General features: G+C 42.7%; 1 protein-coding gene across 1 annotated transcript in view; it reads left to right on the top strand.

Moving 5' to 3' along the window:
* Window positions 1–23,779, top strand: part of LOC140188092 (nuclear receptor ROR-beta-like) — a 119,112-nt gene extending 95,333 nt beyond the window's left edge. The window contains exons 5-10 of the mRNA XM_072244045.1: window positions 3,494–3,615; window positions 5,289–5,421; window positions 11,960–12,067; window positions 14,665–14,775; window positions 18,465–18,577; window positions 21,353–23,779. Coding sequence (XP_072100146.1) covers window positions 3,494–3,615; window positions 5,289–5,421; window positions 11,960–12,067; window positions 14,665–14,775; window positions 18,465–18,577; window positions 21,353–21,514 — 749 coding nt within the window. The 3' untranslated portion in view covers window positions 21,515–23,779. The remainder of the gene's footprint in view (window positions 1–3,493; window positions 3,616–5,288; window positions 5,422–11,959; window positions 12,068–14,664; window positions 14,776–18,464; window positions 18,578–21,352) is intronic.
* Window positions 23,780–24,063: the final 284 nt, after the last annotated feature.

Below are 24,063 nucleotides of genomic sequence, written 5' to 3'. Positions count from 1 at the left end.
CCACCATACTCCGCGTAAAATAAATAAATGATCAAACCAACTCATCCTTTTCCTTGAAACTTTTTCCCTCTTGCCTTAAAGCTCTCCAGTGTTCAAGTCTTGGTTATGCAACTACTGACACTAGGCAGACAGTCTCTGAAGAGTATTGGTAATGGCTGGGGTCACCAGTCTTGTAAAGACACTGCCCAGAAGAAGGCAATGGCAAATCATTTCTGTAGAAAAATTTGCCAAAAATGTGACCGCCTAGGTAATATGACATAGCACATAACAAACGAATGAGATGCATTGCACAACAAGCCCTTCTGGCCCAGTGAACTGCACCACCTAGCAACCCATCTATTTAACTCTCGCCGGACAACTTGCAATAACCAGTTAACCTACTAACCGGTGCATCTTTGGATTGTGGGAGGAACCCCATGTGCTGACAGGAAGAACATACAAACTTTTCACACAGAGGATGCTGGAATTGAACTCGGACGCCCTGAGCTGTAATAGTGTCGTGCTAACCTCTACAAATTTTATAACTTGCCACAAGGTCTCTCCTCAGCCTCCGGCATGCAAGAGAAAACAATCCAAGTTTGTCCCACCTATTTGACCTTCTTAGAGCTGGTAGTCTCTAATCCAGGCAGCATCCTGAAAAGCCTCTTTTGCACCCTGCCCAAAGCCTCCACATCCCTCCTGTAATGGGACAACCCTCCAAGTGCTGTTGAATGACAGTTTACTACAACTGCATCATGCCTTCCTGACTCTTATACACTTCACCTGTAGTGATGAAGGAAGTGTGGCATATGTCTTCAGTACATCTTGTGATTTTTAAACTTCATCCCTCAAATAATTTGAAAGGGAGGAGCAACACACATCAAAGTTGCTGGTGAATGCAGCAGGCCAGGCAGCATCTCTAGGAAGAGGTACAGTCGACATTTTGGACCGAGACCCTTGGTCAGGACTAACTGAAGGAAGAGCTAGTAAGAGATTTGAAAGTGGGAGGGGAGGGAGAGATCCGAAATGATAGGAGAAGACGGGGGTGGGGGGGGGGATGGAGCCAAGAGCTGGACAGTTGATTGGCAAAAGGGATATGAGAGGATCATGGGACGGGAGGCCCAGGGAGAAGGAAAAGAGGGAGGGGGGGGAAAACTCGGAGGATGGGCAAGGGGTATAGTCAGAAAGACAGAGGTAGAGAGAAAGAATGAGTGTATATAAATAAATAACGGATGGGGTACGAGGGGAAGGTGGGGCATTAGCTTTCTCTCTCTCTCCTTTTTCTCCCTCTGTCCTTCTGACTATACCCCTTGCCCATCCTCTGGGTTTCCCCCCCCCCCTTTCCTTCTCCCTAGGCCTCCTGTCCCATGATCCTCTCATATCTCTTTTGCCAATCAACTGTCCAGCTCTTGGCTCCATCCCTCCCCCTCCTGTCTTCTCCTATCATTTTGGATCTCCCCCTCCCACTTTCAAATCTCTTACTAGCTCTTCCTTCAGTTAGTCCTGACGAAGGGTCTCAGCCCAAAACGTCGACAGTACCTCTTCCTGTAGATGCTGCCTGGCCTGCTGTGTTCACCAGCAACTTTGATGTGTGTTGCTTGAACTTCCAGCATCTGCAGAATTCCTCGTGAAAGGGAGGAGATAAGCTTACTTAAAACTATAAGATATAGAAGCAGAATTAGGCCATTGGGCCCATCAAGTCTGTCCTGTCATTTCACTATGGCTGATCCATTTCCCTCTCTGCCCCAATCTGCTGCCTTCTCCTTGTAACCCTTCATGCCCTGACTAGTCAAGAATCTATCAACCTCTGCCTTAAATTTACCCAATGACTTGGCCTCCACAGCCACAGCAATGAATTCTACAGATTCAACACTCCTTGGCTAAAGAAATTTTACCTCATCTCCATTCTCAATGGACACTCCTCTATTCTGAGGCTGTGCATTCTGGTCCTAGACTTTCCCACTACAGGAAGCATCCTCTCTATATTCTCGCTATTGAGGCCTTTCAGTATTTGATAGGGTTCAATGAGACCCCACCAGTTCTTCTGGACTCCAGAGCCATGGGGCTTGTAATTATTATTCCATAACAATAATGTTCAAAACACACTGTTACGAAGTTTTTATGATTACAAACTTTGAAAACTTGTAATTATGAAAATTCCACAATGGTGTGTATTTGATATCATCGGTTACATGGACGTAAAATATCTTGTGTCATATCTGTGAAGTCCACAGTACAGATTTTTACTTCTCCAGCCCTTAACCTTTTCCACTAATCACCTCCCAGCTACTTACTTCATGCCCCCCTCACCCACCCACCTGGCTTCACCTATCACCTCCTAGCTTGTCCTTCCTCTCCCCCACCTTCTTAATCTGGTATCTTCCCCCTTCCTCTCCAGTCCTGAGGAAGGGTCTCAGCCCGAAACTTCGAATGTAGTTCATTTTCATAGATGCTGCCTGACCTGATGAATTCCTCCAGCGTTTTGTATGTGTTACTCAGAGAACTGGTTATTCATGGTTAGTCCCACATTTTCCTCCCTCTGTCCTTCCATCTAATGTTTCGTTCCCTCTCGTTATTTCACTTTGTCTGCATAAGTAAACATAATTCCAAATCTTTTCTAAATCATCTTGGTTATGAAGGTAGCCTCTTGGTTGTCCTGTTTGTGCAGGACTTCGGAGGCCTATTTCATTAACTCGACTGTTGTCAGTATGAACTGGTGCCAACTTAGACTCATAGAGAGCTACTGGGCAGAAACAGGCCTTTTGGCCTATCTAACCGGTGCTGAACTAATATTTTGCTTAGTCCCATTGAGTTGCATCTGGACCGTTCTCCTCCCATCCATAAAATTCAAACTTCTCTTAAACATTGAAATCGAACTCACATCCACCACTTCTACTGGCAGCTCATTTCACACACTCACCACACTGAGTGAAAAAGTTCCCCCTCATGTTCCTCTTAAACATTTCACATTTCACCCTCAACCCATGACCTCTAATTCTAGTCTCACCCAATCTCAATGGAAAAAGCCTATTTGCATTTACCCAATCTATACCCCTCATAATTTTGTATACTTCTATCAAATCTCTCTTTATTCTCCTGTGCCCTAGGGAATAAAGTCCTCACGTATTCAACCTTTCCCTATAACTCAGGCTCCCAGGTCCTGGCTACATCTTTGTAAATTTTCTCTGCACTCTTTCAATCTTATTGGTATCTTTCCTGTAGGTGGGGGACAAGAACTGCCCACAACACTCCAAATAAAGCCTCAACAACATCTTATACAACTTCATCATAACATCCCATCTTTTGTGGGCAATTTTGTTTCGAACATAAGTGCAGGAGCAAGTCCAATGGTAGAGGCAGAATATGACAGATTTAGAAACAAGAACCTATAAATTAACTTTGCAGTTTTTAAGCTAAGAAACTAAGATCTGTAGAAGTAAATCTCATTAATTTGGCAGCCTTGAACCCAGACCTTTGTACTCCCTCTTTAAATCCTGCTTGCTCTTTCATTCAGATCGAATATCACAGAACGTGGTGGAATCCCACCTAGAGACTTGCCAGTACACTGTTGAGGAGTTGAAGCAGCTTGCCTGGCAGTTGTATACACAGGAAGAGATAAGGAACTTTCAAAATAAGGTACAATTTAAACCCTTTTGAGGAGACCTACTGTCAAAAAACATATTGAAACCAGTTGGTTGATAGACAAGCTCTCCTCCCTAGTTATTTTGATTTATCTTTGCTCTTGAAAAATTAATTTAAAAATAACAATCTCCAAATTAAATAGTTCCACTAAACCAGGATGAGAAAGTTTTAAAAGACAATACAATAAGAAAGAAAATTCCTTTGAGATTTATTTGCCATTTTAATCTTTGATTGCCAGCTATAGCTTTCTGCTTTCCCAGTCAACCTGGGAAGAAGTTTGCCTCAGCCACTGCATTACTATGGTTGGTGTTGTGTCCGACATGTTTACCCAATACTGAGGCCCATGGAATTTTTGTCCAGGCGCTCCCCTAGTGCGGGTACTCCACAAGTGGAGCTACTCCCCAGCTTACAAACACCTGACTTGTGTACAGCCCATGCATACGAATGAGTGCTTGGGGGAGCAGTGGGCCAGATTTCCCAGCGAGTATATTCTGCCTGGTGGTAACTTGGTTTATGGCCACATTTCTGACTCGTAGATCATCCAGGTTACGAGCAATTCGCAGGAACCTTGCCACGATATACACACAATTCACTGCATGGATTGACAACGACTTTGATACCGTTGATAGATCTCTGCAGATTGGGGATATTGGATTAGTAAACTAAGCTGGCACTAAGGTAGATGAGCAGCCATGATTGTATTGAAGTGTAGACAGACACAAGGGACTAGAGTACGTGCCTCTGCTTCTATTTTATTTTAATTAGAGATACAGCTCAGTTACAGACCCTTCCAGCCCAATAAACCCACACTACCCAAATACACTCAAGTGACCAATTAACCCACAAACCCTGTACATCTTTGGAATATAGGAGGAAACCAGAGCACCCGGAGGAACCCCATGTGGTTACAGGGAGAATGTACAAAAACTCCTTACAGGCAAGGGTGGGAATTGAACCCAGGTGGCTGGTACTGTAATAGCATTGTGCTAACCACTATGCTACCATGCTGCCCTTATCTTAAGGTAGTTTCTGTAAAGACTTTGGGTATTTCCGTGGCATTTCAAATAGTGCCCAGGAATGGAATTGCTTTATTATTGTCATATGCACTGAAGAAGAGTGAAAAGGTTGTCTCATATACAGTACATACAGATCCATTCATTGCAAAGTGCTTCGAAGTAAATTAATAACAGAATGCAGAAAAAGGTGTAACAGCTACAGAGAAAGTGCAGTGCAGGTAGACAGTGAGGTGCCAAGGCCATAACAAGGTAGATTGTGAGGTTTGAATCTATTTTATCATACAAGGGGATCATCGAATGACCTTATAACGGTGGGGTAGATGTTGTCCGTGAGGTTGGCAGTATGTGCTTTCATGCTTTTGGATCTTCTGCCTGTTGGGAGGGAGGAGAGGAGAGAATGTCTGTGGGTGAGGTCTTTGATTATGCTGGCTGCTTTACCAAGGCAGCAAGAAGTGTAGACAGAGTCCGTGGAGGGGAGGCTGATTTCTGTAATATGCTGAGCTGCGTTCACAACCCTCTAGTTTCTTGCAGTCACTGAGGCTGCTCGTCCAGACCTTGCGTTATGTGATGGATTTGTGAACTAAATCTGCTGAAAGCAATATGGAAATGTCTTCTGTGCTGTGCATTCACTCTGGTCCTTTGCTTCAACAGTCCTGTGAAGCCATGTGGCAGCAGTGTGCGATCCAAGTTACAGATGCTATCCAGTACGTGGTGGAGTTTGCCAAGCGGATCAGTGGATTTATGGATCTGTGTCAGAACGATCAGATCATTCTCCTTAAAGCAGGTAGAGATTAACCCCACCCTGATTTTCTAACAGCAACCAGGCGATGACAACTTTGATCAAGGAAAATGGCATGTGAGCACTTCAGCAGAACTATTCAAGTACTATCATAAAGTGATAAAGGAAATAGCAATGTATCTAAGAGTCTTGGTGAGTCTGAAAGCTCTCTAATGGCTATCTGTCAAAAACCTAAAATGAAGAGAACTTCTGTCAGCAACTATTAATCAGCGGCATAAGTTGAACTACCTTCTGATTCTGTGTAAGTGAATACATTGTGAGTGGCTTAGGGCCCCTCATCTGAGAAAGGAGGTGCTGGGATTGGAGAGGGCCAGAGAAAGGTCATGAGAATGAAGCTGGCATTAAGATAAACATAGAAACATAGAAAATAGGTGCAGGAGTAGGCCATTCGGCCCTTCGAGCCTGCACCGTCATTCAGTACGATCATGGCTGATCATCCAGCTCAGAACCCTGTACCTGCCTTCTCTCCATACCCCCTGATCCCTTTAGCCACAAGGGCCATATCTAAAATATAGCCTTCAACTGGCCTCAGCTGTTTCCTGTGGCAGAGAATTCAACAGATTCACCACTCTCTGTGTGAAGAAATTTCCTCATCTCGGTCCTAAAAGGCTTCCCCTTTATCCTCAAACTGTGACCCCTCATTCTGGACTTACCCAACATCGGGAACAATCTTCCTGCATCTAGTCTGTCCAATCCTTTTAGAATTTTATATGTTTCAATCAGATCCCCCCTCGATCTTCTAAATTCCAGAGAGTATAAGCCTAGTCGATCCAGTCTTTCATCATACGAAAGTCCTGCCATCCCAGGTAGATGAGCAGCCATGATTGTATTGAAGTGTAGAGCAGACACAAGAGACTAGAGTACGTGCCTCTGCTTCTAATTTTATATTAATTAGAGATACAAGACCACACTGCCCATACTACCCAAGTACAGCCAAGTGACCAATTAACCTACTAATCCCATATGTCTTTGGGAAGGAATATGGGAGGAAACTGGAGCACCCAGAGAAACCCCATGTGGTTATGGTGAGAATGTAGAAGCTCCTTATAGGTAAGGGCGGGAATTGAACCCGAGTGGCTAGTGCTGTAATAGTGTTGTGCTAACCACCATGCTACCATGCCACCCTTACCTTAAGATAGGTTCTGTAAAGACTTTAGGTATTTTCATAGCATTTCAACTAGTTCCCAGGACTGGAATTGACTTATAATCAGTGGGATAAGTTGAACTACCTTCTGATTCTGTGTAACTGACTACATTGTGAGCAGATTAGGGCCCCTTATCTAAGAGAGGAGGTGCTGGAATTGGAGAGGGCCAGAGAAAGGTCACAAGAATGGCTCCAGGAATGAAAGAGTTAATGTATAGGAAGAATTTGATGGCTTTGGGCCTGTATTCGCTGGAGTTTAGAAGAATGAGGGAGGATCTCATTGAAAACCATAGAATATTGAAAAGCCTAGATGAACTGGACATGGAGAGGATGTTTCCTATACTGATAAGGACTAGGACCGGAGGGCATGGCCTCAGAACACAAGGACATCCTTTTAGAACAGAGATGAGGAGGAATTTTTTTAGCCAGAGTGTGGTGAGTCTAGGGAATTCATTGTACAGACAGCTGTAGAGGCCAAGTCATTGGGGATATTCAAAGTGGAGGTTGATATGTTCCTGATTAGTCAGGACATCCAAGGTTCCAAGGAGAAGATAAGAGAATGGGGTTGAGAAAGATGATTAATCAGCCAAGATCCAATAGTAGAGTCAATAGGCTGAATGGCCCAATTTTGCTCCAATGTCTTGCAGTCTTATGGACTAATTCCTAGAAATATGTTTTCTGTTGTGGAGCCAAACATATAACACAGGAGCATTCACATGCTATAGCCTGCGTCTGGAATTTATTAACGTCAGTTGCATGAGTTTCATTACCAGAGTTCTATATGCAGACCCATATCTACCAGTTGAAAGTACATTTCCAGGCAGTAGTCAGCAGTATGAAAATATTCCCAAGAAATTCTTTATATTTTTATTATAGGTTTATTAACTTTATTTGTAGCTTTACTTCTAATATTGAAGTGGAAAGAAGAGATATGGTTTATGCATCAAAGTTGAAAGAACAGACAATTGTAGCTAAAGTGAAGACATTCCATTGAATACATTTACTTTACTACTATGTCAACTCAGGCCTAGGGGGCCGGCATCGAGCACAATGTCTTCTTCCTCTTCCTCATCAGTGTGTAGAGTTCATCTACATTAGCTGCGCCGCTGTCTTCTAGGAGCGTGTTGACCACAGTCTTGGGAGGGCGCCCAGGGTTCATCCTCCCATGCTTGGGCTCCCATATGATGACTAGGCTGGCAGGTAGCTCGGGGTGGCATAGACAGTGCCCCGCTAGTTGCAGTCTTCTCACCTCGATTTTAGTGGTGAGCATCGGTAGGTCGTCATAGAGCTCGACGTTCGTCACGTGCTGTTGCCAGCTCACGTCAAGAGCCATCTGGAGTATTCGTGTATAGCAACCATCTAGAGACTTTCGCATCGTCTTGGTGAGTGTCCACGTTTCGCATCCGTATGTGAGAAAGGACTCTATGACTGCTGTGAAAATCTTTGAAATCTATGAATATGCTTTAGTTTACAGAAATACTCTAAATACTCTATGTGGCCTATAAGTAGCATGTATGTTGAGAAATACCAATGTAGCCATATGGTAACTTTTGAAAAGTTGCATAATTTTAATTTTTTTTAGTAACAGTATCCTATACGGATTCTGGTAATGACTGTGCATAGTCTAATGCAGGGTTTCTCAACTGGCGTTCCACGGAGGTCACTAGGGATTCTGTGAGAGATTGTGATTTTAAAAAAACTATCATTTTTTGAGCACTTACAGTGGTAGGCAGTGACTGAGTAACCCTGTTAGCAGGCTCAGCCCAGTACGGCAGTGTGCAGTAGGACCTTGTTTATTTGGTTGAGTCCATTCTCAGTTTTTGACAAGAGGCAGGGGAGGCAGTTGATAATTGGTGAGCACTATATTGCACGTAGGCTGATGAGGAGCATGAAGTGCACTTTCTGAGCATTGAGTAGACTTGCCAAACTTGGGCTGTGACGTCAGCCTCTCCCTCCCGAATTACCTCCCCTAACTTTCCCTTTCACGCCACCGACTGATTTATGGGGGCAAACAAGCTACCAGTGTCATAGGAAACTGGAGGGAAATTTTCACTCTAAAGACGGTCCAGTGTATTGATTTTTGAAGAGGAGGTCTAAGACGGAAGACAATTCTGTGCCTAGGAGTACAGACAATTTGGATAAGGTTAATGATGAGAATTACAATCTTTTGAGTCATTTCACTGCACTAGTGCAACAACGGACGCAAAAAAACTCTGTCTTTACAATGAAAGTTACTCATCTATGGGTTTTACATGGATTGGTGATCCGAGTTGTCCCATTCCATTGTGCCTAGTCTGTGGCAAACAACTTACAGACGTAGCAATAGCTCCAGCAAAATTGAAAAGGCACTTAACTACAAATCACAGCCATACGACACGTAAAAATGCTGATTATTTTAAATGACTATTGGAATCTCTAAATAAACAGATTAAAGCTTTTGAAAATAAAGTCACAGTCAGTAAAAAGATAGATTCGGGAAACAGGTTATTTAGTAGCTTTAAGACCAGTTCACTAGAGAATGTTTAAAAAAAACTGTGTGAAAGCCTAGGCAAAGAGCACACCAATCTCCTGCTACATTCAGAAATCCGGTGGCTTAGCAGGGCAGCAGGGTGTTTGACCTGAAAGGTGAATTGCAGGAGTACTTTCAAGGAAGTGGTAGGCCAGATTTTGCTGAGCACTTTAAAGATGAAGAAGGGGTCCAGAAACTAGCCTACTTAACAGACATATTTCATCATATGAACCAGTTGAACAAGTTTCTGCAAGGCCCTAGAGAAAATGTTTTGACTTCCAAGTGGCAAGGTTCTTGGATTTAAAAGGGAACTGAATCTTTGGAACAATCATGTTGCAAAAGGAAATCTGGAAATGCTTCCACTGCTGCTTGGGCTTGAGAGTTAGGAAGGATATCAGAAAATCTTGAGGCTTATTGAAAACCACCAAGAAGACCTGCAAAACAAAATTGAACAGTATTTTTCCTCATTTTCAACACAAGTGTCTGACTAGGTGAGGGACTCTTTCTCTGGATCTTCTGCTCAGCCTGAGAACTTGACTTTAAGAGAAGATGAAGAACTTTGTGAGCTGCACTCAAGATGAGATTTACTGACCTGTCCCTGGACAAGCTCTGGATTTCTGTGAAAGAAGAGTATCCTACTATTCATACTATTCACTATTCTTACGTGTATGAGCAAGCTTTCTCGTGTTTAACAAGCATCAAAAGCAAGGATAGAAATCATCTCATTTCTGTTGGTGAAATCTGTGTGCTTATCTCGTCTGACATGGAAATAAGAAATTTATTATGCTTGCCTTATGAGGTTTTAAATTTTGTGAGAGGGAAAGAAAGAGATTATTTCAAGAAAGGTAAGCTAAAAATTCATTCTCTACTTAAAAGAGCATTGACAATTATTTTTGGATTATTACATCTACAACTTACTGATCATGCTAACGTACTATGAGCTGTAGATATAATAATTTTTATATAGGGGTTCCCTGAGACCTGAAAATTATTTCAAGGGTTCATCCAGGGCAAAAAGTTTGAGAAAGGCTGGTTAATGACTCCACAACTGCCACTTTCTGCACAGCTACTCAGCCCAGTCCCTATTTTTATTACAAAATAAGTCACCTATATGAATAGCGGATAACGAAGGTTAATCAGGCTTGATTTCACCAGTATTAAGCGGGGCTGAATTTAAAACCAGTGTGGCAGCTGATCTTTTGCTTCGCTATGGGGTAGGGTGGATTACAACTATACCCCCAGTATAGTTTATAATATCTTCCAACCCACCAGTTCTCCAGTACAAAAGATTTAAAAGATGAGCTTTATTTATCATATGTACATTAAAACATACAATGAATTGTGTCATTTGTGTCAAATCAAATCAGCCAGGATTGTGCTGGCCAACCTGAAGTGTTGCCACACTTCTGTGTCAAGGACTTTCAAGGACTCTACAAATCATGTTTTCATTATTATTTATTACTCAATTACATATTTGTTAGTATTATGTTTTATTTTTGTATTGCACAGTTTGTCGTCTTTTGCACATTGGTTGTTTATCCACCTTTGTGTGTAGTTTTTCTTTGATCCTATTGTGTTTCTTTGTGTCTACTGTGAATAACCACAAGAAAATGAATCTCAGGGCAGATGCTGTGTGTGGTGACAGATACGTATTTTGATAATAAATTGACTTTGAACTTTGAACATAGCATGCCCTTAACTCACTAACCCTAACTGTCTTTGGATTGTGGGAGGAAACCAGAGCACCTGGAGGAAACCCACACGGTCACAAGAAGAATGTACAACTTCCTTACTGGCAGCAGTGGTAATTAAACCCCAATCGAAGATTGCTGGCGATGTAAAGTGATGCACTGACGGCTACAAATTACACTCCTTTGTATAATCTGCCACGATTGTTATAATGCCAGGGAACACCAGAAAAGAAAGGTTGCATATTGAGCTTTGATAGAAAACCACAGTGTAATCGTTAACTTGAACTATGTTTTTCCTATTGAAATAAAGCAGCTTTTGTTTCTCATTTTGGATGTTCTGTTTGGTATGCCAGTGTTAATTGGATTGAGTCACTGGGGAGGATCCAGAGGTAATCGTGAGAATGATCCTGGGAATGAAAGGGTTAACATATGAGGACCATTTGGTGGTTCTGGGCCTGTATTCACTGGAGGAGTTTAGAAGAATCAGGAGGGATCTCGTTGAAACTTATCGAATATTGGAAGTCCTAGATAAAGTGTATGTGGAGAGGATGTTTCCTATAGTAGGGGCGTCTAGGACCAGAGGTCACAGCCTCAGAATAGAAGGACATCCCTTTAGAAACAGAGATGGGGAGGAATTTCATTGGCCAGAGGAGGGTAAATCTGTGGAATTCATTGACCCAGATGGCTGTGGAGGCCAAGTCATATTTAAAGCAGAGATTGATAGGTTCATGATTAGTTATTGTTGTTAACTGCTGTCGAGTCGTCCTCGACTCATGGCAACCCTATGGATAGTTGCCCTAAGTGAGTTTTGATTCTCACAGGCGGCTCATTGTTGATAATGTTACGTTCATAGCTGTCCTTATTGTGTCCATCTACCTGATTGGCGACCTTCCTTTCTTCTGTTGTCGGTCCACCTTGCTGAGCATGATATCCTTTTCAAGATTTGTAAGGGCATGAGAAGTTACAGAAAGAAGGCAGGAGAATGGGGTTGAGTGGGACAATATATCAGCCATAATGGAATGCTGGAGCAGACTCGATGGGCTGAATGGCCTAATTCTGCTCCTATGTCCAATGGTCTTAATCCAGATGTGAAATTTACTAGTTGTGCAACAAATAATTGGTTCAGAGTTGATCTGCCCAAATTGTCTGACAGATGATTTTTTTGTCTTCTCATCTTAGGTTGCCTTGAGGTGTTGTTGGTTCGAATGTGCCGAGCGTATAACCCTATGAACAACACGTTGTTTTTCGAAGGAAAGTATGGAAGCACACAGATCTTCAAGTCATTGGGTAAGACTTTGTAACTATGAAAATCAGATATCAGAAGAAAATGCATCTGGCCTAGAAATTTATTGACAACTCTGCTAAGAATATTAATATTTATTACTGTCACATGCACTAAAATAGAATGAAAAGCTTGTCTTGCATACTGTTTATACAGATCAGGTCATTACACAGTGCATTGAGCAGACTAAGATAAAACAATAACAATGCAGGATAAAGTGTACAAGTGACCAAAAGAATGCAGTGCAGGTAAATAATAAAATGCAAGATCATAATGAGGTAGATCATGAAGCCAAGAAGTGCATTTAAGAGTTTAATAACATGGAGTCAAAGCAGTGTTTGAGCCTGATGGTATGTACTTTCAGGTTTTTGTATCTTCTGCCCAGTGGGAGAGTAGAGAAGAGAAAATGTCTGGGGTGGATGGGGATTTGATTATGCTGTCTGCTTTACTGAGGTAGTGAGAAGTATAGATAAAGTCCATGGAGGTGAGGCTGTTTCCTGTGATGTGCTGAGTTGTGTCCACAATTCTCTGCAGTTTCTTATGGTTATGTGCAGAGCAGTTGCCGTACCAAGCTTTCGAATGTGCATGAATAAAGATAGGTAAGAGTCGACGGGGATGTGTTGAATTTCTTTAGCCACCTGGAGAAGTAGAGGCGTTAGTGAGCTTCCTTGGCCATGACATCAACGCACATGATGGGCAAGGACGCAACCCCATTTGTTTTATCATGAAGATAAGGTTTATCACTGCTGTTTGGAATCTAACTGGTAATTGGTTTCTACAGATCAAATCGTTACACCATCTATCGTGCTCGAATAAAGTAAAACAATAACAAAGCAGATTAAGTGTAAAATCTACTGGAAAAAGTACATTGCAGGTAAACAATAAAGCACAAGGTCATAACAAGGTAGATTGTGAGGTCAATAGTCCCATCTTATCGAATAAGAGTCTGATAACAGTGGGATAGAAGCTGTATTGTTGCATGTACCAGAATACAGTGAAAAGCTCTTGTCTCCATCCTATCCGACAGATCATTCCACACACAAATCCATTAATGCAGGTCAAAAGAATGTAGTGTTACACTTAGAGATTAAGTGCAGTGCAGGTAGACAAAGTGCAAAGATCATTGTGAAAATCAGAATCAGGTTTATTATCACTGACATACACTACTTTGCAAAAGTCTTAGGTGTATATATATATATATATATATATAGAGAGAGAGAGAGAGAGAGAGAGAGAGAGAGAGAGAGAGAGAGAGAGAGAGAGAGCTAGGGTGCCTAAGACTTTTGCTCAGTACTGTAGTAATTTTATGTATTGCATTGTACTGCTACCGCAAGTTTCACGACATATGTGAGTGATGATAGACCTGATTCTGATATGGGTCTCTATTGTGGACTAAGAGTGGGATGTGGGCAGGGGGAGAGGAATCACGGTTGGGAAAAGAGGAAGAGAGAGGAAAGGGAGGAGGACGCACCAGAGAGACATTTTGTAATGATCAATAAACCAATTGTTTGGAATCAGATGATCTTGCCTGGTGTACTAGAGCTGGGTGTCTGCACCCGCGCCTCCCCCTCTGCTCCTGTCAGATTTACAAACCCACTCTCGACTTCACCTTGGCAAATACAGTATTCTGTGCAAAGGTTTTAGGCACCCTAGCTACATATATGTCATGAAATTTATTGTTTTGTAGCAACAGTACAGTGGAATGCATAAATATACTATAAATTGTAACAAGAAATATACTGTATATATATTTTTTAAATGAAATAAGTAGTGCAAAAATATGAGGTAGTGTTCATGGGTTCATTGTCTGTTCAGAAATCTGTTGGTGGAGGGGAAGACACTGTGTCTTCTGGCTCCTGTACCTCCTCCCTGATGGTAGCAATAAGAAGAGGGCATGTCCTCGATGTTGGATGTTCATAATGATGGATGCTACCTTTTTGAGCCATCGCACTTTGAAGGTGTACAGGTGTACTCAGTGGTGGGGAGATTAGTGCTCATGACAGAGCTAGCTAGCTGAGTTTGCAACTTTCTGCAGCTTTTTCCGATTCTGTGTAGTGGCCCCTCCGTGTCAGATGGTGATGCACCCAGTTAGAATCCTCTCAATGGTACATCTGTAGAAATGTGCTAGACTCTGTGGTGGCGTACCAAATCTCCTCACACTCCTAATGAAATATAGCCCCATGTCATAATTGCATCAATATGTTGGCCCCAGGATAAATCTTCAGAGATATAGATCGAAAGATCAAGATTTCATCTTTATCAAATAAGAGGTCTGTCCAGGAGTCTGACAGCAGTGGGATATTTCTGAATTTTCTGCCTGAAAGGAGAGGGAAGAAGAGAGAATGGCCGGGGTGGGAGGGGTCTTCGATTAAGATGGCTGCTTTCCTGAGGTAGCGGGAAATGCAATGGAGGGGAGGCTGGTTTTTGTGATCGACTGGGCTCGTTCACAATTCACTGCAGCTTCTTGTGGTCTTGTGAAGAGCCCTTACTATACCAATCCATGAGAGTGCATCTCAGTAAGGGTCATCTGTTTCAGTTTAATTTCTTTTCACATGTTCCTGTAAATAGAATTACAGTATTTCCAATTTCTTCTCTTCTTCAGGCTGTGATGACTTTATCAGTGTTGTTTTTGAATTCGCTAAAAGCTTGTGCTGCCTGCATTTGACAGAGGAAGAGATTGCATTGTTCACGGCTGGCATCTTGTTGTCACCAGGTGTGTACACTAAATACTCCCGCACTGTTCCAGGAACTGCAGCTCAGCTCCTGTTTGTAAAATCAAAACCACAGGGGTTCTGCAGATGCTGGAAATCCAGAGCAACACACACAAAAATGGTGGAGGAACTCAGCAGATCAGGGAGCATCAATGGAGAGGAATAAAGAGTCGAGCCGAGATTTCAGGCCGAGATCCTTTATCAGTACGATGAAGGGTCTCAGGCTGAAGCATCAACCCTTTATTCTTTTTCATTGATGCTACCTGACCTGTATTTCGTGTGTGTTAGTAAAATGTTGTATGTGCAATGATGTAGAAGTTAATGCCAACAATTGGCTTCCTTTCCATGGTTCCCATTTAACATTTAGTCATAGAGTCATTCAGCACAGAAACAGGCCTTTCGGCCCAACTGGTCCATGCTGACCCAGCTTGAACCACTTGCCAGCATTTGATTCATCACTTGGTAAACATTTCCAATCCATGTACCTGTCCAACTGTCTCTTACCATATGTTATTGTACCTGCCACATAGGCAGTTCATTCCACAAAGATATCATCCTTTGTGTGGGAAAAAAAGTGCTCCTCAAGTTCCTTTTAAATCTTTCTTCTCTCACCTTAAGTCCATGCTCTCTTGTTTTTGATCCTCTGGTCCTGGGGGAAAAAGACAGAGTGCTCAAAGTTAAGCCAAGATACTTTATGAAGGGAAAGGAAGTAGTGCTAGGTGGAAGGAAGACGAGCAAATGTAATGCGGCCAAGTTTTATGTCCTTCCTCTTGGCCATTCTCCATGCAGTTGGATTGTTCATTAATCACTGTACTCTGGGTTAAATGTAGGTTGCTTATTGCAGAATGGAGAAATCAGTGGAAGCAGATGCGATGGTGATTTTAAGAGGCTTTTAGACATCTGAATATGGAGGGATGTGGATCATGTACAAGCTGTTTAATTTGGCATAGTGTATGGCACAGATATTGTGGGCCAAAGGGCCCATTCCTGTGCTGTCGTGTTCTATGTGCGCCTCATCTTAGGATGGGAGAAGGAAACTTTTAAAAGGCATTCAGACAGGTACTGTATATGGAAAGGAATTGTTTAGAGCAGGGGTTCCCAACCGTTTTCATGTCATGGACCAATACCATTAAGCAAGGAGGATGTAGACTCCAGGTTGGGAACCCCTCATTGAGAGGGATATGGCCAAATGCAGGCAAATAGAACTGGTTCAGGAGGAAACCTTGGTTGACATGGATGAGTTGGCCAACGAGCTTGTTTCCACGCTGTATAACTCTGACACTGTCATCAAGCACCCGAGAATATTTGCCATTGTCGTTCAAAGCCCACTTTGCGGATTGATTATGGGCCACAATTCCTGAATCCAGTGACATTTCACTCCATTGAGGTCTTGCCTCCATAAGTAATACATTCCATCGTCCTTCAGAAACAGGCCTTCCGGCCCTGTTATTCTGCTTAGTCCCATCGACTTGCACTCAGACCCTAGCCCTCCATACCCCTCCCCTCCACATACCTACGTGAAGATGTTCCCCTTAAATATTTCACCTTCCACCCTTAACCCATGACCTGTTGTTCTGGTCTCACCCAACCTCAGTGGAAAAAGCCTGCTTGCCTTTACCCTATCTGTGTACAGCACAGAAACAGAGCCTTCTGTCCATTCTGTCTGTTCAAACCGTTTTCCCCTTCTACGCTAATTTTGGACCATATCCTTCCATGTCTTGCAATGTCCAGATGTATAAAACCAGAATATCCAGTTTGTAATTAAATATTTAAATTGACAACCGAGGGGAAAGGTTTGCATAATCGTTTCTGCACTCATTTTCATCACTTCTGGCGTGCATTCTAACCAATGGTGGAGTCATCCTCAATTGAGTCATTGTTGCCACGTAGCGGCTAATTTCCATGAAGCAAGTTACTGCAAACATCGTGTCATCGTGGCCAAATAAGATGTTTCAGAGTCAGATTTATTATCATTGACATTGCAGCTGTACAGCACAAAACATAAAAAAAACTGTAAGTACCATATGAGAGAGAGAGACAGAGAAAAATAGAGAGAGCATGAAAGAGAGAAAGAAGGGGAATAGTAAGTTAGTGTTCAGAAATCCAAAGGCAGAGGGAAGTGGCTTTTAAAATGTACTAGAGTATAAGGATGTGTTTAATGTCGGTGATATAAAAAGGGCTGGCTGGTGATGTAGTGGTATCAGCACTGGACTACAAGGCAGATGGTCCTGAGTTCAAACCCAGCCAGGTCCCAGTATCTGCGTGGAAGAAAGGGAAAGGCCTGGCAATCTACCTCCGTATCTTGCCATGAAAACTCCATGGAGCCTATAGTCCATGAGGTCACGAAGAGCTGGACTCAAATTAATGACAGGAAAAAGGAGAACTTGTACAACACCAATTGGAGTTATGACTGAAAAATTTTGCTGATGTGGGCTGGCGTTTAGCTTTTCCTAATAAAATGTATCAATCTGCATATTCAATTAGACATCAATGAGTGATTATCAGAGAGTGGTGGCGTGCCTCAAAGGGCTAGACGGGCCTATTCCGCACCATATCTCATTAAACAAATAAATTACTAGATGACGAGCAGCATGTTGGCGTGACAGGTAGTACTGCTGCCTCACAGCTCCAGTGACCCAGATTCAATTCCGATCTCCAAAACTGCCTGTGTGGAGTTTCCCTGTCCTTCCTTTGATTGTCTACTTTCCTCTGGTGCTCTAGTGCCCCCCCCAAACACTCCACATCCTGATGACAATTGGGTCGGTAGAGAGACATTCATTTAGAACAGACGAGGAATTTCTTTAGCCAGAGAGGGTGAATCTGTGGAATTCATTGCCACAAGCTGTGGAGGCCAAGTCATTAGGTATATTTAAGGCAGAGGTTGATAGTTCCTTGATTAGTTTGGACACGAAGGAATATGGGGTGAAGGCAGGAGATTGGAGTTGAGGAGGGAAAGGATCAACCATGATGAAATGGTGGAGCAGATTTGATGAGCCAAATGGTCTAATTCTGCTCCTATACCTTAAGGTCTTATGCCCACAACTAACCTGTACTAGTTTGGGATGTGGGAAGAAAAACACTGTAAGGAGGTTGTACTTTCTCACCATGATCATGTGGGTTTCCTCTGGCTGCTCCAGTTTCTTCCCATTGTCCAAAGACATATGGTTGGTAAGTTAATTGGTCATTGTAAATTGTCCCCGTGGTTAGATGAGGGTTAAATTGGGGGATTGCTGGGCGGTGTGGCTCAAATGGCTGGAAGGGCTATTCCACACTGTATCTCATAAAAATAAATAAATAAATAACCCAGAGCATGTGGCAGAAACTCAGTCACAGGGAGAACGTACATAGTTCTTACACACAGCAGCGGGAACTGAACCCCTGTCGCTCATCGCTAAAGTGTTACACTGATTACTCTGCTGCTGCACCCCCTCCCAGTTATTATTATTGCTATTATACTGTCTGAACAGAACAGACAAAAAAAGTACAGACCCTTCAGCCCACGATGTTGTGCCAACTCCTTGATCAATCTAACCCTTCCATCTTTCATAGTCCATACTCTTCCATTTTCCCTTCATCCATGTGCCTGTCTAGGTCGGACTCTGTGATACTGTAAGATGCTTCACTGGTAGCCAATCTGTGACTTTTCCAAGTGCTATTTGTTTATGGAATAACTTAAAACCTGTCTCCGCAGATCGACCATGGCTGACAGAAGCTAGAAAAATTAAGAAGCTGCAGGACAAGATTTATGAGGCATTGCAACATGTCATTCAAAAAAATCACTTGGATGATGACAAGTTATCAAAGGTAAATACCAATGTGTTGGCTTAAGCATAGAGTTAGATGTTCTGCTCTGAGAAGATTAGCTTTATTTGTCACATATACCTTGATATATGCCGTGAAATGTGGCATTTACATCAAATCAAATCTGCAAGGATCGTGCTGGGAGCAGCCTACAAGTGTCACTACACTTCCAACACCAACATAGCGTGTCTTTGGAATGTGGGAGGAAACCACAGCACCTGGAAGAAGGCCACAAGGAGGCCACAGAGAGAACATACAAACTCTTTAAAGGCGACTGCCATGCCAACCTGAAATGTAAAGACAAAAATTGGTAGCACTTTATTTGTTATTTTATTTAGTGATACAGCACAGAGTCGACCCTTCTGGCCCTTTGAGCCACGCTGCCCCAGCAACCCCACAACCCCGACTGACTCTAGCCTAATCACGGGACAATTTACAATGACCAGTTAACGTTATATCTCTGGGCTTGTGGGAGGAAACCGGAGCACCCGGGCTAAACCCACACATCCCACATGGAGACACCTTACAGAACGGTGCTGGAATTGCACTCCGAAATCCGGAGAGCCCCCAGCTGTAATAGCGTCGTGCGAACCGCTACATTACCGTGGCTTTGAGGACAATCAGCCACAGATAAACCGTACAGCACATCACCGGGGTGAAATGGGCACCACAACAAACGCCATCAGAGGAGCAGATCAGGGATCTGTGCTGAGAACAGCAGAACCGGAAGCAGAAAGAGGCTATTAAGTCCCTAGTGCTAATTTTGACCTTTTTTTAAAAAAAGTTTACCTTTATTTGTCACATGTACATCGAAAAGTACAATGAAATGCATTGTTTGCACCTTATTCAGTCATTTATTTATTTACTTATTGGGATGCAACATGAAATAGGCCCTTCCAGCCACATGGCTCTGCAAATCCACCGCCCGCCGCCCCCCCCCCCACCCCAGATTTAAACCTAGCCTGTTCTCTGGAAAATTAAAATGACCAATTAACCTACTAACCATTGCATCTTTGGACTGTGGGAGGAAACTGGAGCACCCAGAGGAAACCCACGATATCACAGGGAACATACAAACCCCTTACAGGCAGCAGCGGAATTGAACCTGGGTCGGCTGTACTGTAAAGTGTTGTTCTAACCATTACGCTACTGTGCCGCCCGAAACAGTCCGAGCATTGTGCTGAGGGCGTCTCACAAGTGTCACCAATACCACGCCCTCTATTCACTGCCCCTTAACCCGTACATCTTGGAATGTGCAAGGAAACCAAAGCACCCGGAGGAGCCACCACACTACCGTGCCACCCCATCAAATTAGTGAGGATTTTACTGGTCAGCCCACGAGCATCACCATGCTTTCAGCGCCCACATGTCCGCAACTCACTAACCCTAACCGTGCATCTTTTGGAATGTGAGAGGAAACAGGAGCAACTGGGGGAAACCCACAAACTCGCAGGGAGAACATACAAACTCCTTCCTTTTTTGCTGTCTCTCCACAGATACAGTTGTGACGCTTCTCCTTCGCTGGTGTTTTTGCTTCCACTTGTATCTGCCAACGTTTGAAGGATTTGTGACCCTGACAACTTTGATGTGCAGCCAACCACAGAACTTCCCCCTTTTCTCTCCATCGCTCTCTTTTGTCACTCAAGTCACCTTAGTGTTCTTGTTGAAGGATCCTCCAAATGCTGACTGTTCCTCTCCTCACGGACACTGACCAACCTGATGAGAGCTTTTATTAAGCTCATTGCAGCTTTTGGACCCCAATATCCCTTTGGCTCTTCCCACCCATGCTCACCTGGCTCATCAGCCATACTCCAGACTGCCCATTGGATCTGCCGTTACTCCCAAGTTTTTGACTCCCTTGCCAGGACACTTCCAATTCTCCGATATTCCTCAGTTCCTTCTCCGTGCATCCCTCCCCACCATTCTCCACCTGCCCCTTACCCTTACCACAGGCATTTCACTGGACACCACCCAGAGTTCCAGGTCTTTAATAGCTCCATCCAGCCACACAGAGATTCCAGCCAGGCCCATAACCTGCCTCCCATCCCTTACCGCCTCAAAACCCTTGTTATGAAAGAAAGCTGTAGGGCTAAGTGGGAAAGAAGGGTTAGATTGACATTGGAGTAGGTTAAAAAGTGAAGAAAACATTGTGGACAGAAGGTCCTCTGTGTTCCAAAGAGATCAAATTTATTTGTTATAAGTACATTGAAACATACAGTGAAATGTATCATTTGCATTAATAGCCCATACAGTTCAAGGGTGATCTCTCTCTCTCTCTCTCTCTCTCGCTCTCGCACTCTCTCTCTCTCTCTCGTTCTCTCGCTCTCGCTATCACTCTCTTGCTCTCTCTCTCTTTCTCTCTCTCTTCTGCCCCATCTTGTTTTGTCCCTGCCTGTCACTACACAAATCTCAAGGTTGTATAATGCAAACATACTTTTATATTAAATATACTTTGAACTTTGAATCCCACACTGCCATGGGGAGATTGTATACAGTACGGTGAAATATGGTGTTTGACCTAACAACCAACATGACCTAATGATGTGCTGGGCGCAGTCCACAAATGCAACCACACATTCTGTACCAACATAACATGTCCACTGTGTCCAGCAGGAAAATAAACCCCTGTACCTTGTCCCACCCACGTACTCACACACAGAGTTATTTTTATTCAGAATTGAATTGTTAGCTGTTACCATTCTGAGGTGAAGTCAGGGAAAAGGATTTTGGATAAACTTGTTATCCCTCAACTCAGTGCTGTCTTTTCCTCCGACACAGCTGATCTCCAAGTTATCCATGCTGAAGTCCGTATGCAACCTTCATGTGGACAAGCTGCAGCTCTTCAAGCTTCTACATCCGCAGACGGTGCACAACTTCCCGCCGCTCTACAAGGAAGTGTTCAGCACAGAAATGCAGTATCCGGACTCCTCCAACAGCTAAACACGATGTTCCCAAAGTGAAAAAGGAATGGATTCCGATCCTCTATCACCAATTGCAATAGCACTAGAATGAATGTACTGCACTTCATGTTGTTTCATCATTAACAGTCGAAAGAATGTAAATAATTGGATACTGAGTAGTGGAAAAATCCTTGTGCATGGCAATTAAAAGCAGCTCCATTGTGATCATGGACCAGAACTCAAGGCTCTCCTTCCAAGGCTCTTTATATAAAATCTGTTTCTGTCGGTAAAAAAAAAGAACAGTGAAGTAAAGGAGTATAGATAGTATTTTATCTGTAATGCAAACCTATATATTTTATTAAGGTTGTTTCTTTTGACACTGAATACTCAGTGATTTCAGAGTTGTTCTTGTGGTCCATCATTTGAGGTTTGATGTTCTTTTCCCTGAATGCTTCCTCAGCATTACTGCATCAAAACGATTTGAAAGAGTGGGTCAAAATCTCTTGCAATGAATTCTCAACAGTGCTGAAGATAGTGATTTTAAAAACTCTGAAATCCTATACAAGTAAATGTCTGTGTGTTTATACTATTACTATATATCTTTAGGCTAATGGTCAATAAGATGCCTGCATGTAATAATAGCTAAAAGTTATGGTACCCATTAGCACTCTGACTGTGTTAGTGGCCAGTAGTCGTAGCTTGGCATTGCATTTAAATTTATCCTTAAGACAAAAATCTGGTGTTTCCCACAAAAAGGCTGGATAGTCTGAAAGGTGCAGAAGCACATTAGACATTTAAGGATTGCAGTTTCTATCTTTTACTACTAACAAGCCTGTTTTTCTTTTTCTAGGTTATGTGAACCTGAAGAGCCCAGAATAAAATGGGGGAAAGTAGACAGATGCAATTGCTGGATAAGTTTTTCTCTGAACCTTTTTGAAAAATAACTCCAATTAGCAGAAAATGACACGAGTTAACCAGAGCAATACACACAAAATTCTGGAGGAACTCAGCAGATCAGGCAACATGTTTGGAAATAAATAAACAGTCAATGTTTTGGGCTGAGATCCTCTGGGGCTGAAATGTCGACTGTTTATTCATTTCCATGGATGCTGCTTGACCTGCTGAGTTCCTCCTGCATTTTGTGTATGTTGCTCTGGATTTCCAACATCTGCAGAACTTCTCGTGTTTATTAGTTAACCTACATTGTATATGCCCTTAGCAAACTAAAGACTAACAAGAAGAAACATTAATAGTGGATTCACAGCCCCACAAGCATCCCTAAATTTAGCAACACACACAAAATGCTGGAGGAACTCAGCAGGCCAGATAGCATCTATGGAAATGACTTACTGAAACCATCACCCCTACTGGGGCATTGGCCGCTGACAAAAGCTCGCCAGAGTCCTCTGACCTGGGTCAGTCTGTCAAGGTGTCCCCAGGTGTAACTCATTTGCTCCTTCCTCTCCCATGGATGAGGTCTTTGGAGTTTCTGTTGGTGTTTATTTACTCTGGGTTTTTACTGGATGGGTTTTGGCTGGGCTTTGGACTATCCGTGGTGGAGTTAGGGAAATTAGTAGGTAAATAATAGATCCATAGATGCTGCCTGACCTGCTGAATTCCTCCACCGTTCTGTGTGTGTTGCTCTGAATTTCCAGTTTGCAGAGTCTCTTATGTTTAAAATTAGCAGTGTGGTTTTCCCCATTGGAGGTCCATATCATCCATCCCCACCAAAAATATCCACATACCAAAAAAAGTTTCTGAATATTATTTACAGATCATTGACTATCTTTTATAGATCTTTTCCACCCTTAATTTCTTTTTGACAAGTAACAGTGAGTAGCGCATTACAAATCATCATAATTCTACAAAGTTTGTGAGACCTTTACTCCCTGAAGTAGAAGCAATTCAACATCCTCACCATGTTTCAAAGAACAAACTTTTGCAATTACAATATTTAATTTTGTGTAGCGAGTAAATAATTTCTCCATTGCTGGTGTCTTATGAGGGAACAATATTTAACATATTTTTAGAAATTATTTATTAATTTAATTACGGCATAAGACTACACACAGTGGTGTCTTTTCATTTTAAATAGAATTTGAAGGTTTGGGGAAGAATAATTTTAAAAATCTATTCTATCAAAGAAGAAGTTGCAAATGTGTAATGCAAGTGCAGTTTGAACATAAAGGTGGAGGTCCATAGTAAGTTAATTGTGCAGTGGAAGTTCGATGAAGTGGGAGGTATAAATCCTCTGCACTAAGGCCCACCTCCCAGTCAGTGAAGAAATCACTTGGTACAATCCTCATGAGCAACATTGCTAACTTTTGATGTGCTCTCTCTCAGTGGCTCTGTAAGTGTACGCAGCAAATGAACAGTGCGTGACTGAACCCAGGTTTGATTGTGTCTGTAGTCCACTGTCACCCAGAGCTGCATAAAGACTCGCAACAGTTGAAGGGAATCCCCTGGACTTTCAGGTGAATGGCCAGGATGCTGGCGTGTGGTTCATTGAAAACCTTGTAGAGTGTAGAGCCCCTTAGAATCTGGAGCACGGGTTCGGGGACACAGAACAGTCATTTTGGTGAAGTGCTC

Source organism: Mobula birostris, chromosome 26, assembly GCF_030028105.1.
Source record: "Mobula birostris isolate sMobBir1 chromosome 26, sMobBir1.hap1, whole genome shotgun sequence".
Taxonomy (NCBI): Eukaryota; Metazoa; Chordata; class Chondrichthyes; order Myliobatiformes; family Myliobatidae; genus Mobula; species Mobula birostris.
This window is presented reverse-complemented; position numbering and strand designations above follow the sequence as displayed.